This window comes from Echeneis naucrates, chromosome 19, assembly GCF_900963305.1.
Source record: "Echeneis naucrates chromosome 19, fEcheNa1.1, whole genome shotgun sequence".
NCBI classification, from domain to species: domain Eukaryota; kingdom Metazoa; phylum Chordata; class Actinopteri; order Carangiformes; family Echeneidae; genus Echeneis; species Echeneis naucrates.
Window position 1 is genome coordinate 12,556,349 of NC_042529.1, and position 16,586 is coordinate 12,572,934.

General features: G+C 42.0%; 1 protein-coding gene across 1 annotated transcript; it reads right to left on the minus strand.

Moving 5' to 3' along the window:
* Positions 1–362: 362 nt before the first annotated feature.
* frmpd2 (FERM and PDZ domain containing 2) lies at positions 363–16,083 on the minus strand. Its single transcript, XM_029528213.1, has 30 exons — positions 15,971–16,083; positions 15,203–15,324; positions 14,742–14,905; positions 14,270–14,335; positions 13,989–14,168; positions 13,800–13,875; positions 13,139–13,226; positions 12,702–12,858; positions 12,374–12,445; positions 11,813–11,987; positions 11,573–11,708; positions 11,332–11,470; positions 10,548–10,700; positions 10,248–10,433; positions 9,940–10,099; positions 9,644–9,842; positions 9,359–9,459; positions 8,369–8,449; positions 8,140–8,247; positions 7,671–7,787; positions 6,644–6,825; positions 6,273–6,371; positions 5,486–5,579; positions 5,096–5,181; positions 4,734–4,911; positions 3,410–3,624; positions 2,234–2,300; positions 2,009–2,146; positions 1,569–1,649; positions 363–642 (listed from the first exon to the last, which is right to left on the minus strand). Exons 2-28 carry the CDS (start codon positions 15,321–15,323, stop codon positions 2,109–2,111), a joined length of 3,438 nt encoding a protein of 1,145 aa, XP_029384073.1. The 5' UTR covers position 15,324; positions 15,971–16,083; the 3' UTR covers positions 363–642; positions 1,569–1,649; positions 2,009–2,108.
* Between the last annotated feature and the right edge of the window lie 503 nt (positions 16,084–16,586).

Genomic DNA, 16,586 nt, shown 5'->3' on the forward strand with positions numbered 1-16,586 from the left:
GGCCATTACTGGCTCCTCACCCAGGGAGGTGTGTGTGTGTGTGTATGTGTTACTGTGTATATATGTACTTCTTGGTTTGTCCAGATACTAAATGAATGTTTTTGGATGGTTGTGCAGATCATCCATATTCAGGTCAGACTCAGTTTAACGTTAACGTTTTTTTTGGGAGGGAGCAAATGAGAGGAAATGAGCAGAAATGGACGTTCCCATCCAGCAGATTTTGATTTTTAGTAAAATTGCTTTAATGATATAAAAATGGAATTCACAATTTTGTTATGCATGGGTTCCCTCCAGGTTCTCTGGATTCTTCCCACAGTCTGAAGAATTGCACATTAAGATCATTTGCAGATTCCAAAGTGCCCATAGGTGTATGACAGCCTGTGCCGGATGTGCAGCAGCTTCACCCCATGTCAGGTGGGACTGGCCCCGCCCTCTTCCACAGGAACTCTATCGGGACAAGTTGTTTGGATAATGAAATGGGAAAAATTCACTTCTTGGTACAAGTGAAATTCATATTTTATCAACTCCGGTGCATTCATGACTGTGTACTGGCATTCTGCAAATCTGCCTTTAGTGTCTTTGCAAAAGGGCTTCTATTGCAATTCATTTTTGCCTTTCTTCTTTTGTTGCTGTCTGCCTTTTCTGTGAGGAGAAAAAAAAATGAAAGACCGTTAACTAAGAAATGCACAGCACAAAAAGAAAGATGTTGTTACACGAAGCATTATGCTGCCACCTCGTGGCCAAAAATAGGAATAGCTAATAAAATTCATTCAAAGTTGAAACTTTGAGGCAGCTTAATTAATTTTGAAAATGTTTCTGAAGTGGTGAAGGTCACGGATGTGGATTGGATTTCTGTCTCTGTTGATAAATGTGGAAGACTGTGATTCACTGATTAAGCCTAAGATGGCTTTTATTTTAATGTAACTGAAAAAAACAAGAGCCATCAGGAAAAATTCCGGAGTAAATTAAGTTAAAAGGTGCTGTGCTGTTTTGTCTACATGAAAACTCTTTTGGTCTGACACCAAAAGAGGTTTTTTTTTGGGGTTTTTCATCCACAGTGTAAATGTTGTGAAATCACTGCTGTAAAACCTTTCAGCAGCCTAGTAATGCCAAGTAATGCATTCTGCAAACAATCAACTCTGGTCCGTTGATGTAGCCAGACCGCCTCCCATGTTTTAAATATCGGCTTCAGCCATCAACAGAAGAGGTCTAGACTGAACGGGCTACAGGACCCCTCTGTTCCTCTCAGTCGAACTGTTAAACCAGACCTCGCTCTGTCGACTGGAGTCAGGTTACACTGGGCTCTGGTGCATTGCAGCTGGTGTGCTTTTTTCTTTTAAGGCCTGCATTGCTATTCAAGCTAAGCAGGATGCACTGATTATGAAAGCAACACATAAAACTGATAGCCTTGCTGCTCATCACTAGTCATTTCTACATTTGTGGTGTCTGGTTGCCCGACTGAATGCTGTGTTTGGTTATGCATGTAAGATACAAATCAAAGAAAAAAATGCAATGAAAAAAAAAAAAAAACTGTGCAATTATTTTCCCCTAGATATTCAGTCGCTCACCTCTTTATCCTGTTATCTTCACAAACCTCTGTAGGCTACACTCAACATCTGGCCTTCCTTCCACATGTGTCAACAGTATGCCTGTGAAACAAACACGACAAAACAGCACTATTATTTTGTCATTTTGTGTGTGGGACAGACACAGATTGCCTATGGGCACTTTTATGGAAATGTGATGTTTGACCTCATAATCTTATCAATAATATCTAATATTAATAATGTGTAATATAAAATGTCATGTTGGGTCACTCGGAGCTGCATCATGCTGAGATTCATCCGTCTGGCTTACTGGACAACGTTAAACAGACTTCCCAGTGTCTTTGTGTCACGCTGACGAAAGGTGAAAATAGGATCAGATATGACAACATAGGATGTGAACCTGTCAGTGTGTGTCCTGTCAAGTCACATCACATCATCTGACACTGGGGACCATCACTGACCTTTCTGCAGGGTTGGTATTGATTGATAAGATCAGCTTAATGCTCCCGTCCACTGAGCAGAAGAGCCTTATCAGCCACGTCTCCATCACCGTAGTCGAACTCATGTGCCAGTGAGCTGATCGATGGATGGAAGGACCCCTGCAGAGCAAAGAGGTGAGTAAAGTACTGAATGGAAGAATCTGTGTGTTTGTCACAATATGCGCGCGTGTGTGTGTGTGTGTTTACCGGGAGCAGGCCGATAGAGAGTCAGTCGAACCTCTGGTGGTGAAGTCTTGAACAGCCTCAGCACCTTCTACAGAAATAAAACATAACTGAAACTGCCGTTTTCTATCAGGTATCGCATTTTTTGTGAGCCACCCATACGACCTATCACATACGTGTTGACACACACATTTATATGTAATATGCTTGCAATATTAAATCAGCTCTGAATCAAGGCTTTCCATAGACAGTGAGTGCATTGATCCATACAGCCCAGATCAGACCACAGAACGCTACAAAAACAAAGCAAGTGAACACAAGGCACTGTGACACATCACATCACGTATGCGTTGATGATAGACATTTAACTAACTGTCTAATTTAAACATGTACTCCAATCAACATTAATCCATCATGGCCAACAGGAAAGATTTTAATGGAAGATCATTATTTAAAAACAAACAAACAAACAAAAAAAAAACATTTCACTCCTAACCTCAAACCAGAGGGAACACTTTCTATCCTTGTAAATGAGGAGAAATAGCGAAATAAACCTCTTTTCTGGTAGAAAGAGCTGTATTACTTGAGCTGGTAATTGTGATTAACAACCCCAATATGTCCCCAGTTTTAGTTTTCTAAATTTCTTCTCACCATTCTCTTCTCATACAGTAAAACGACAAGGCAACTAATGAACATTTCCTGAAAAGCTAATTTAAAGGTCAACTGTGCCCATGGATTATTATTAATAATATCAATAACAGATTAAAAAAAAAATGTCAGTGATGTTAATTAATCTATTGTACAATTACGGCATCTAATTCTCTGAAACATTTAGAGAAACATACAAACTTATGTTTATAAGATTCGAACAGTTGCATGTGTACATTTTGACCAAAGATGTTTCGAAAGGGTGTTTCTGTGCAGGATTTACATGTTCTCCACGTGGGCTTCCTCCCACCATCCAAAGACATCATGTTTGGGTTAACTGGTGGCTCTAAATTGTCTGTAGGTCTGAGTGTGAGTGGTTGTTGGTCTCTGTCTGTCTCTGTGTGTTGGCCCTGTGATGGACTGGTGAATGACCTTTAAAAAGCTCAACCTTACGTAAAACAGCTCACTGAGTCTGACAGGACAGCATCTATTCCAATTTCAGAAGTAAGATGATCGAAGGTAAAACTTTACCAAATGTGAACTGGCACATACCGGATAGGACAGCTCCTTCAGTGACTGGCCATTCACAGCCAACAGGACGTCTCCCTCCTGGATCCTGCCACTCTGCTCAGCCGGCTGGCCTGAGAAAAGCTGCTTTATCCGGACCAGGCTGCCAAAGTCCCGAGTGGGTGGGTCTAGTTCGCACATTAGGAAGCTGAAGCCTAGGCCATTGGCACCCTTGGTCAGGGTCACTTCCTGGGTGTTGTCTGAAGGTTGGGTTGTGGGAGGATGGAGGGAGTGACGGAGTAATGAGGAATTAAAGAAGAAGGAGTTCAGGAAATAAAGGAAGTGGGTAGAGGAGAAGGATGAAAGGAGGAAGTGTAACGACAGGAAAAGACAAAACATAAAATCTGATTGTCTGAACATTAAACTGCAGTATAAAAATTAATAAAATGTAAAACAAATGCAAAAAAAGGAATTTTTACAGTCCCATTATCCAACTTGTGAAGTGATGATAACAGTGTAATCTTGGGCCTTGTCCCTAAAAGGTCAATACAGCTGAAATTGGTAAGTGACAATAATAACTTCTCCACTGGGAAAATATGACTCTTTATTTTAGTTCAGCCAAGCATGAAGACTGGAAAATGGAAAGGTTGTTTCATTCTAAAGGTACAATGCCTTCAATTAAAAATCCATGAAGCCATAACCATGTGTGAGCAAAACCCCTGTGTTGGACCCGTAGACTGCCATCAGATAGACGTGGATTCAAGATTTGAAACTGGAGGTCACTGTTGCAGTGTCTTAAACTTTCATTCTATCTAATGGCCATCAGGGCGCAACTGCACTGGTTGAAAGAAGTCAGATGCTATTAAAGTCTATGAGAAAATGGCTGCAATGCTCACTCACTCACAATGCATGCTCAACGTTTTAACGGTGGACAAGATATGAGCCTCTCACCAGGACTCCACTCGGTGTCCTTTGTGTGTCTTTCAGTGGAAAGGACAAGAGGAGACGCGGGGATGACAGATCAAGATGGGCAGGCCGCAGGATAAGGGAGGCCAGGCGGGATAAATGGGTCAGGGTCAGTCAGGGAGATCAGGATGAATAGGAGGAAGTGTGTGAAAGTTCACCTTGAAGCACTCAGGCTAGCTTGGATGCTATTAAAGACAAGGAAGCTTAGAGTAGACAAGTTCTCTGAGGACCTTGCGCTGTAGGTTTATTTCTCTCTGAGGGGACTGCACTTTAATCGTTTGTTTATCGTGGGAAGGTTGCGTGAATGCTGCAATATTTCTGCGCCGTTCCCAGGGAGAGATCATTAACTTTCTTTGCGTGCTGAGGAGCTCGTAAGTATTTTTAACCGTTTGAAGTGTCCTACCATCAGTGACGAAGCTGTAGTCCCTGGGCCGCTCACTGCTCGTGTTTGGACGGGTGCTGAGGGACGAGCAGCTGGCAGCAGCAGCACTGAGGCTCTGGTTGTATACGCTGCTGCTATCTGTACTAAGAGACACCCTGGGCAGGTTCATCAACTCCCTCTCCACAACAAAGTTTACCACCTGGAGGATGTGAGAAGAATGTGACTGGGAGGAAAACGAACAGAATGAGCAGTAAACTAGAAATTATCATCTGCTACCCGGTCAGGGTAGGCAGACTCTTTCCGTCGTGCCATTCCCCTTCCCCCTGTCCCATTTCCTGTTCCAGATAGAATGAATGCCCAAACTGACCACGGTCTCACTTTACCTCTCCTGTTTTGCTCAGACACTCCACAGCCTGTTGGTAGGTGAACCTCTGAAAGCTAATTCCATCCACCTCCAGCAGCCTGTCACCTGTAAAACAAACAGATGGAGACACGTAGGCAGAAAGCTTCATTACAGAAAATGATCTCTTTGAATTTGTTTTTCCCTCCCCTTGTTTCACTTCTTCGTTGAGTGTGTCTCAGCGCAGATTCTTTTGTCGCTTTGCATTTCTGGCTTGCTGTATTATTCATTTTGCTTTGAAAGCACCGACTACCTCCCAACATGCTCAGTTTTCCCACTTATTAGTTAGTGATGACAAGCTGCAATACAAAATCCCAGAATTTTGCTTCACAGGGAGACATGCAGGCCTTGGCTCAGTGGGATCAGATATTACCTGAATGTACTCGACCATCTCTCTCTGCAGCTCCTCCTGGAACTAAGCTCTTAATGTAGATTCCTCCATTAGGAAGGTTAGTGTTGACGCCACCCTGCACAATCAATAACAGATTCTTTTAGTCCATGAGTGATATTCTCCTTGTGGGAAGAGGAAACATGGCTGTAATGAACGTGTTTATTGCATTCACTGATGGACCGCACAGCTTCACTTTCGTGCTTTTTATAGATCTGCTCCAGGGATATATTCCGCATACATCCCTGGAGTACATGGAATATATGGATCAACTATGTCTTAGAGTAGAAGCAAATAGATTTATCGTGATAAAATCAGCTGGCATTGGTTTATCATCACCACGGGCTACGACTAATTTAAGTATTTTCACTTCCAATAGTTGCCACAAAGCTCATAGTGCAGTGATGATGGTCCCACCACACCCTCCCTCTGTCTCTATCTCTAATCTTGTTAGACCACAGATGTTAATCAGATTGAGAGGGGTGGACTTTGTGACCCATTGCTGAGATGAGTTCTTGAGCTAATTGTCCCCTCTGACTGTTCATTCCTACTGTTTTTCATCAAATTATTTGTTGACAATTTAATTAGATGGATCGAGGCAGAATTGGAGAATTCATCATCCTTGCTCTGATGCAGTTAAACAAAGCTTATCAAGGGGATAACAATGGCAAGTTTCATTGAAATTACATTTTCAGAGTAATGAAATATCTGCATATACCGTTCGTGACCAGTGGACTTTCAGTAACTCATCGTAGTAATTTCATATACTCACAGTGATGCCAATGCCCAGACTTCCTGCTATCTTCCTGAGCTCCACAGTGATCTCCTCTGGCCTCACACAGGGTGTCGGGGAAGTTGGTGAACAGTTGTCCTGAAACTGACACAGACAGAAAGTTCAGGTCTGATCGGAAAAAAAAAAATAAATAATAAAAAGTATATATAAGAAGTCAAGCTAACTATATTAAACATGACGTTGTTGAATGAAAGAAAATGAGATTCATTAGAAGTACAGAAAGTTGTTTATATTGTTGATATGAATTCAGTCTGACCTCCCATATGGGATCTTAAAGGTTAAAAGGCACGAAATAACCACGAATAAAGACAGAATTCATATTACCAGCTGAAGCATCACCCTGATTCTACCTGTGCACTGAGGCCCCGTACTTCACTGGGGACGTGCAGCCTGTTACCAGTCTTCGGCGTCATCATGACCGAAACTACATCGTCCAGGTTGTCGTCTCCAGACTGGGTGTAGGCCATCAGCATGTTCTGGGACTCGTGATTCCTCGGCACAGGAGAGCACACACTGTTGGGACTGAGGGAGACTGGAGGGGGGAAAAAAACAAAACAAAACAAAACAAAGCTACGTCACTTACAGTTAAACCTCAAAAACTTTTCGTTGCCTTTGCAGAGAGCTTGGTCAGCCATTTTTCATTTCACAGCCTCAGTGCTAAGCTTATCAAATTTTTGTACAGATGCAACAGCAGAAACGATTGATCAAACTGTAGATGAGAAATTCTAAAAACCTGTCACCCAAAATGTATGCGAGAATATATCTGAGCTTAAAAGACCTGAAAAAGGTTCATTGCTCAGAGTTTTACTTATTTTTCCAATTTGTGGCTTTTGCTATGATCAGTAACTTCCTGACACCTTCATTTGCCTCCATCAGCCATGTGACTTTTGGCTCGCCAGGCCACACTGGTCCAGTGAGAATTTCTCACGAGTCAAAATACTACTGCAAGATAAAATAAGTTAACTGTCTTCTTTTCTGGATTCTTTTCAGTTTCAGCATTTAATATTGAACAGGAACCAGCTGTTCTACGGTGAATTTCTCTGCCCCTTGAGAAGGTGGGACACAAACTGACATTTTGCAGGAAGACAAACTATAAAAGTACACAAAAAAAAAACAAATTTTTTACATATTAATACCTAAACAATCCAAAGAGGGACAGGAAAGGTACAGACAAGAAACTGTTCAGCACTAAGACAAGGATTGAACACAACAATTTTGTACATTTTATTATTTCAGAGCAGGTGTATCTGTAGAATAGGTTAGTTAGTAAGACCCGTATTGTAGATGCAAACAAAGAGGAGCAAAGATCACAGCTACAACACACACACACACACACACACACACACACACACACACACACACACACACCCAGAGCACCTTTTGGCTGTGAGATAATGAGCTGCACCTCCTCAGGGCTGTTCTGCATGACCTCTGCTGCCTCGCTAAAAGTGACGCCCTCCAGGCTGATGTGGTTCAGAGAGATCAGACGGCCACCTGAGGGCAAAGGTCATAGTGAAATGGTGCTGCTGTCCATTAACAGTGGAGAAGGGAAGACCTCCGCCATCACTTCTAAATCCACTTGTGACCCCAAAGGCATGTATAGTGTCCCCTCTCTTCCCCCATTTACACTTTGCTCCAAAAGGAGGTACATACACTTTCAAAATAACTGAAGGAATAACAAATTACAAGGTTGCTCTATTTATACAAACACTGAACAAGCTGTTACATTTCCAAAATGCAAGTCTGCAAAGGACAAAGCTTTGTGCTTCTATGGGATATAAACATTCTTTGGGGAACTTCAGTGTGAGCAGTGTAAGCAAAACGAATGAGTCACATAATTATCTACCTGGCCTGATGCGTCCATCTTTATCGGCTGGTCCACCAGGCACAATGGAAGCAACAAAGATACCCAAGTCGTAACGCCCCACAGTGTCTTCTCCCACTATCACTATCCCTGAAAGGACAAAAGCAAACAAAAAAACAGAGCGTCTATTCTGTCAGGTACGTGGAACATTCTTTTTCTAAAGTCACTGGTAAAATCTTCTTAGTGTTGATACGGCGTGTGATCAGCTTACCAAGGCCAAACTTTGGGTCTTTCTTTAAGGAAACACATATGACCTCTCTCTCCGCCGATGAGGCCGTTTTAGTTGGGGTTTCTGTAAGATATACAGTGAAATAAGCCATTAAGATCTCCTCTGGAGTTTTCCAAAAGCCCAAACAACAGCTTTGTTTTAGGGAATTCGTGATTGAGCAAAGTACAATTAGGACCTTTTATAATTAGACAGCTTTAGGAGGATGAAGCTTGAACTCTAAACTCCCGTGTTGTTGCTGGACACTGTCTAATAAAAACGGTACACATTAACAGTAATGCTCAATTAAACTAATGCTTTATCAGTAGGAGGGAGGAGGGTGCAGTGCTTAGGACTGTTGCAAACAGTCAGGCAAGGAGCTTTGCATGTTGGAGTTAGCACGTTGCATCCATGTGCATACTTTATTGATGCTTCTTTGTCATTTTAAGTCCTTAATCTGTAACCTTGCTGTTATATTATTTATGAATGGGGTTGAAATTCAATTTTTAGGACAACATGGTGTTGCCTGACAGCGAGAACATTCCGGATCTAGGGCATTTTGCATGTTTCCCTGTGTCTGTGCGAGTCCCTCCAGGTTCTCCAACTTCCTACCACAGCCCAAAGACAAGTTTAGTTTGGTTTACTGCTGACACTAAATTGCCTGTTGGTGTGAATGGTTGTCCAGCTCTACATGTCAGCCGTGTGCTGCTCTCCGCCTTCACCCAGTGTTGACTAGGATTGGCACCAGCCCCTGCAAAACCTTGCATGGATAAGTTGTACAGATAACGGGGGAGGTAGATTGATGGAATTTAAAAGACTGGGAAGAACTCATACAGTATGTGGATCAAACCGTCATGTGAAGACGGCCAACCTTGACCTCCAGTCAACCAGTGTCGAGTTACCTTACTGCTTACTAGCTAGGGCCCTTGTGGTACACCACCACACTGACATGTAAGTTATTAGCTAAGATGAGCAGAGTGCTTTGTTCTACTATACCTCCAGCTGCAGGAGAACCAGATGGGGCTTCAGACCCACTCTTTTGAGAGAATGCTGGGGAACGCATCCCAGTGCTGCTGCGCTGACTGCTGGAGCAGGTACTGCAGAAGAATCACAGGAAGTGGAAAAACAGAGAAAACCATCTTCAGTGACAGTGAAACGTCTCTGTGAGTCTAAAGGAAATAGCTCCTTTATGAATAAGTGACTAAATAGAGCTGTTCTACTTTTGCTGCAGTTTCTAGGTGACGGAAAATATCTATTCGGAGCTCTCACATCACTATGTACCTCTGCTCATTGAGGCTCTGGCGCTGCTGTTTGACACGAGCCTCAATCCTGGCTGCAATGTCATCACACAGCTTGTTCAGGGATTCATCCTGAGGTGTGTTCAGACCGCTGTTATCCTGTGGCGTTTCCGAACATGATAAGGACTTGAGCTGGCCGCTCTGAGCCCGACACATGGCTGCATACTGCACAATGTTTGCCTCTGGAAGATCCAAAGGCAGAGAAACATGGCCTTCGGTTAATAAAATCAGTCGTGTCTCTTCATAAATGTCCTCTCCTTGTTCAATAGGTTAACTGACCGGAGACTAGGCTGTGGCTTAGCTGGCGAGAGTTCATCTCATTGTTGAATTTGTGCTGTGCTGAACACAGGTCACACAGGTATTTGGCTATCTTCGACCTCTCTGTGATGAAGGTGTACTTCTTCTTACTGCCACGGCTCTCGACTACAAATTTACGCCTCTGCAGGAACAGGAAGGAAATGTTCTATTTTTTTTTTTTTTTAATACTAAGATACTAATAGAAAGCAATAATCCCATGTTCCATGATAATTTTTTTTTCTTTCTTATTTCATAAACAAAACTAAATAAAATGACATTATTTCACTCACATTGGAAGAAATGGTTGCTGTCTCTTTCCAGTACAATGTCTGACTGGTGGATCTACAGCCGTCTTTGACCTCGTAGATGATGACTCCTTTGGCACAAACCCCGAGGATAATCTCTCCTTCTAAAGGCTTTTTCTCACGCATCACACGGTGGAACAACACGCCATACTCAGGCAACTGCTGACAGACCTAACGGCAGAAGTAGAAAGCAGCAACTGCCCTTCATATGATTGTAATGTTGATCATAGCAGGCCCAGTGTCATTAAATGGTGATTTTTAACTGCAAATTGACTGTTTTGCTACCTTGAGGAACTCCAGCTCTGATTCCTCTGTGAGCATCTGAGCGTTGTTGGTGAGGAGTCGGAGCAGCTCCTCCTGAATGCAGGGCAAGGCACGTTTCTCCATCACACTTTTAGGGACATACTGGTCAGGGCGGAAGTAGTTTCTTCCACACACCTAAACACAACAGATAAGAATTGGTTCTGTAATCTACTGCATGCATAAATAGAGATGACGTGATTTTAAAATTCAATTTTTATGGAGGCTCATAATACAGTCTACAGCATATAGGGAGGGCAACAAAAGAGTAATCATCATTTTTTGTCCACCAGAAAGCCAATGGGCATATTGGAAATGAAGTCGTAAAGATACAGTGTTTTTAAAAAAAGGTTACCACTTGTCTCCTTTGTTCCCAGCAACAATCTTTGCATTGTATTGCCTTTAAAGACACAATCCAGCAATTTTATATAAGAATATCAATTTACTGGTAATTAAAATGATCAGTTAGTGGTAATGTCTTCTGTTTCTTTGAAGGAGCATTTTTAAGAAAATGCCCTCTGATTATTCTGTAATCTCAACAGGGTTATCTCAGCCTGGGCTTGGGGACAAGAATTTAATGGCAGCAAGACTAAACTAATGCGGCTGCAAACAAATCCAGTACATAGTTTGAACAAACGGCTAAATCTCTCAGGCTCTGCTGCTTCATCATCCATATGGTGAATAAACCAGCTTATGGAAGTTCAATATTAGAAAGGAGACTATTCCTGTGAACCAACAGGATAAGGTTAAATAGCTTTAGATGCACAACCTCAGGCATGCAGTCTCCATATTCTGTCTGCAGAGCTAGTGCTCCCAGGTACAAAGCTGTCTCCTCATGGCAGGACAGCCTGTCCTCCAAAAGGTCTCTCCTGAGCTGCAGGTAAAACTGGTGGCGGGTCTGTTTTTGCCTAATGGACAAGACAGCACGCATTTAAATAATTTGAGGCACGTTACATATTTTGTAACATTTACTTGTGGTCATAACAGGAGAAAGAAAGGCAGATACTTACAAAATAAGTGAAATGTCCTTGACAAAGAATTTGACTCTGAAGTAAAGAACAAAGGTGGCTGTAGGCACTTTCTTCCAGGTATCTGGAGCAACTTTGGAAATCTTGGTGTCATTGTCCACAAAGAAAAATTCATTATCTGACCAAGGGAGAGAAACATGTGAGTGGACTGAGTGGAATAATAAAAGCTTACCGACCAGCTCACTTTCTGACTATCTGTCTCTAAATTGTCTGCCTCTTTACCATCAATGTAAGCAAGGCCAAAGTAAAAATGTTCCATCAGGTTCGAATGAGCCACAATCATGTCAAAGATGTCGCCTCCTCTGGATTTCACCTCACACTTGAGCAGGATGGTCTGGCCGTTTGGCATCACCACACTCAGTTCTCTCTGGGTGGTTGGAGATTTCCCCTTCTTTGACTGCCAAAAAGACAACACACAGATTTTGCAGCACATCATTAAAATAACCTTTGTAAAAATGTTTGTGAACTTTGCTGAATCACAAAATACTGTTCTTGACTTTTTCTTAATGACTAAAGGAAATTGGTTTCAAAACAAATATGAGACTCAGAAATGTGTCATGAAGTTGAAGAATCGCAGTCAATTCTATGTTTACAAAGGCTTCACAATGAACAGGAGATTCAGGAGGTGAGTCACATCATACAAACCACCTCTAAATTTTCCCTGCTCAGTCCAACTTCCATCCAAGGGTCTACAAAAATGTAGTGTCAGTGAATGTCTTCAGTTGCAGTGCAGGTCAGTAACGACAAATGTAAACCCCTCAAAAAACGTAGTCAAGAACTCACTACTATCGATCCAGGCAGCTCCAAGATAACCTGTGGCTCCTCCAACATCCTGACAAACTCTGGGCCCATGTCCTGCAGTAGGAAGGAAAAGGGAAAGAGAAATGTAAATATATCGTAAACCAATCCTGGTAACATAGACAGCACTTTGGTGTGTTTATTTTGTTTTAAAAGCTGGAGGGCAACGGGATTTGATGAATTTGCCAGAGGGTTTTGCAGCCAAAATGCATAGCGTGGGCTTCTATTTAATTTCCTTTACCCTTTATCTAATTATCCAAGTGTCAATGTCAGCATATTAAGTTAGTTGCCATAATATAATTATTTGTCTCACCTTGACTTTCTTGTCATTCAGACTCATTGTGGACTGAAACTGCGCGAGGGACCTTAAGTTGCTGCTTCGATTACCATCGATATATGGACTACAAGGGCTGCGGTTCAGTGGCTGCCAGCTGGCGTAACTGTCTCTGTGTCGACCTCCCGGGCAAATCCTGGGGAAAATGAGTTTTCCATTTTCACTGTAATGGGAATTAAGATCTGTCACTCTATAATTGATTGCTTGTAACCAAAAAACATATATTTTAATTGAATTTAGCTTTCTGAATCTAATGCGAGCTTTGCGTTTCCCACCCAATTTCTCTTTTTCCAATCGACTTTAATCAACTACACAAATTGAACCTGAACCTAGGTTTTACTGCGCAGCAAACAATTTTACATTATTTCGGTTTTAACCTGAAGTGTGTGCAATATGTTTAGACACAGACTTCATACCCTGTGGGTTCAGATGGATAAGATGCTCCTGAGAATGTTCTAGAAATCTTCTTTCTCAGCGCCCATGATGAGTAACTAAAAGAACCCCCTGCAAAACAAAATGGTCTGTAATACTTATGTCCGCATTTAAATGGTACACTTAGTCTCTTTCTTGCTGAGAATTAGGCCGCAAGATTGATACCAGCAAACATGAACGGCTCACTTGGCTCCATCTAAAATTATTATATATATAGATACTGTATATTAAGGGCTACAATACACTGACATCTTTTCTTTTTTTTTTTTTTTTTTATCAAATGTTCAAAATAAACACAGACTAAATGTGTAAAAATAATGTCATGGTAGATTGTCTTACCTCTGCACCTCTACCTTCAGTCTTTGTGCAAAGCTAAGCTAACAGCAGCAACTTCACAACGCTGGCTTACCTTATTACAATAAATTATTCTATGTTTCTATTTTAGTCTTATGTCATCCATAAAAAACTTCTCCCTCACCAGAAGCTGTGCTGCTTCACTTCTTAAAAACAAAAACAATGCACTGTATAAAATGTTGGTGAAAGAATAGATGGTATTCATCCTCTCAGCAAAAAAAAGAAAATAAGTGTATTTCCTAAAATGTGAAGCTAATATTTAAAACCTGACAAAAAGGATCAGTATCTTACGGTGTAATCTGTCCCTGACCATTTGACTGCGGTCTGTTAGCTGGGATCCATTTTCAGCCATGGACACATGATCAACCTGCAAAGACATCATTGTCTGGCTCAAAGCGCAAGCAGAGAGAATGTGCTATTGGCAAAAATATCAACTACACTAAAGATCACCAAGCAAAACAAAACCCTGTTCACACTCACTGAGTTTTTGTACACATCCTCAACCAGCTGCTTTACGAGGCGTTCAGGGGGAGGCAGCATGGCAGCCTTGTGGTGCAGCTCACAGGTCTCCAGCACCGTCAGCAGGTCGGTCCTCCCCACCACCACGTCCTCGCACATGCTGAGCAGCAAACCCTCCAACTCGGCACTCAGGTGAACGGGCTGCAGGGACACAATGACAGGAAAACAGATGATCAGGAGAGGTACAAGGAATATGCATGAATGGGCTTTGGAGAGAGGAAGGATAAGGAGGAGTAAAGTACCTGATTGTGAGGTAGATGGTAATCAACACACCAGTAGAGAGTCATCCCCAGTGAGTAGACGACCATCTGAGAGGAAGCAGAATAAGTACATTTAAAAACACTCTGTTCATAGCGCATTTTCTGGATTACAGTGCACCAATATGGGTGACGCCCATGCTGTTAACTGATTCCCAACAGTTTTAGCACTTTAAATTTAAACCGACCGTGAACCTAATTTCCTGGCCTGCATCAGTGTTTTTACTGGTATCCTCCTAAAATAAATCAATTTCATCTGGCGAAGCTTTAAAGTGTGGCACATTCAATACATTATGCATCAATAACAGAGTGTTTTTCCCCTTGTTTCATTTGAATGATCTGTAGGCCTGAAAGAATAAAACAACAAAAATATGCAATAAGATGCTGGAAAAATAAAACGTTCATATCAATCTATGTGAAGTCCTCAAAGCAACTATACAAGTCAGAGTTTTCGGACCTTTTCAGCTGGAGTCCTGGTGGAGGCAGCGTGAGTCTGCTGGACCTCAGGAGCTGTGAAGGAGGCCACGTCTTCAAATCGAGCACAGCTCTTGAAGGCCAGACTCCCGTTGGCTGACAGCAGCACCGAGCCTGGGCTCAACACACTGCACATGCTTCCTGAACCTGAGCAGAGAGCAGAACAAAAAGTGGTGAAATTTCCCAAATTGCGTGTAAAATAATGTTACACATCTGACAAAGACATGCTCGAAAGGAAACTGAACTTTGTGGATGTGTGACTGATATTAAAATAAAGCAAAGAATAAGGGAGTGCAAGAGTGAATTGGACATATTAATATGAATACAAAGGTTCAGGTTGAGCACATTTTAAACTCATTCTGACCGGTGCTCTTGAACACCACCTTTCAACAAAACCCTGTAGCCTGGTAACAGTTACATCAGTTCAAAATGGCCTTTAGTTACCTTTTTTTGAGATGTCCAGGAGGGCCTCAGTGGTGGCGAGCAGCAGACACCAGACCTCATCCTCATCCAGAGGTGAACCCCGGGCCTCCAGCACTTCTGCCAGGGTCACAAATGTACCCATCCTGACAGGACACACAGACACACACACACTACACTGAGCGATTCAATTGCCTTGAATCCCACTGAAATGTATGTCAGAGGAATATTTAGACGTCAGAGTTTCAGACAGACAAGCTTAGGGTTTAGAGGAATTACATCTAATGGAAACAAATCAAACTCCCCAACTATACCACCTGCTGTCTATGAAAATAAAGCGATGTCCATGTCCATTTTGGCCTAAACTCACACAGAATGTAGAAGTCTGAGTTCCAGTGGAAATTTTGTTTTGTCCCGATTATTGTCTTATAGACGCTGCAGTTTTAGTTTTTACTAACAACATTATTAACACCATAACGGTGCACTGCGGTTCAGTCAAATGCCTTAAATTCATCCATGGAAATCTGATTGATCACACGGGCTTTTGCAAACAAATTTCCTCATCGTATGGTCTTTGTGGGATATCGAGTTGTTACAGCAGTTGATTTAACGAATAAAGAATCACAAAACAAAAGAAAAAAAAAATAAAACATGCTGATTAATGGATATTTGTATTGGTTGCCATGAGCACTTAATCTGCAAACACATATTTCTAAGGTTACCAGTGATTCGATTAGTAATGTTCGGACGAAAAAAAAAAAAAAACTATTTGTATTTTTACATGTGGCCTACCTTATTTCATACAGGATCTTTAGGGATTCTTCTTAAATTCCTTCAGACATCCGCCGCTCTAATCCTTCCTCTTATGCAGCCCGTGCTGCCATTTCAGCCACCTCTCCCCGGCGTGATTGTTTTGGGCCTTCATGGCAGTTTCTATCACATATGACAGATCAGTCGTCTCCTCTGAAAGGACACATCAGCTCCATAACATAATTTCCTCTCTACTACCAACTAATGACGCGTTGTTTCTGTGTTTTCCGTCATTTTCAACTATTTTTAGACCGGGCACCATAAGAACATAATTGGATTTGCATGGCGAGTTAACGGCAGATGGGGCAGCAAAGGGCCGATCCATTGCAGGCGGCTCTGTGGTAATCTGATGTTTCAGACACAATCATTCCGATCCCGATCATTTTCCCGCTTTCTATGCGTTCCTCGCATTGATTACCATGTGCAGCTGGCTGATGAACACATGCCGGTCTAAAGAGAGATACAGGCACTGCAGGCACACACCTAATAGCTTGGGAGATGAGAGGGGGCATGTAAAGTTTAATCAAAAACAACATATCATGAATCTAAACATAAAAGAATATTATATATTATTGGTTTACTTTTGGCAAATTCGTCT

Coding starts and splice junctions, on each gene's coding strand:
- frmpd2 (XM_029528213.1), bottom strand. CDS start 15,323: ATGGGTACATTTGTGACCCTGGCAGAAGTGCTGGAGGCCCGGGGTTCA. Junction 13,876..13,988: donor AGGATGTGTACAAAAACTCA/GTGAGTGTGAAC, acceptor ATGTCTTTGCAG/GTTGATCATGTGTCCATGGC. Junction 5,182..5,485: donor AGATGGTCGAGTACATTCAG/GTAATATCTGAT, acceptor TTTGTTTTACAG/GTGACAGGCTGCTGGAGGTG.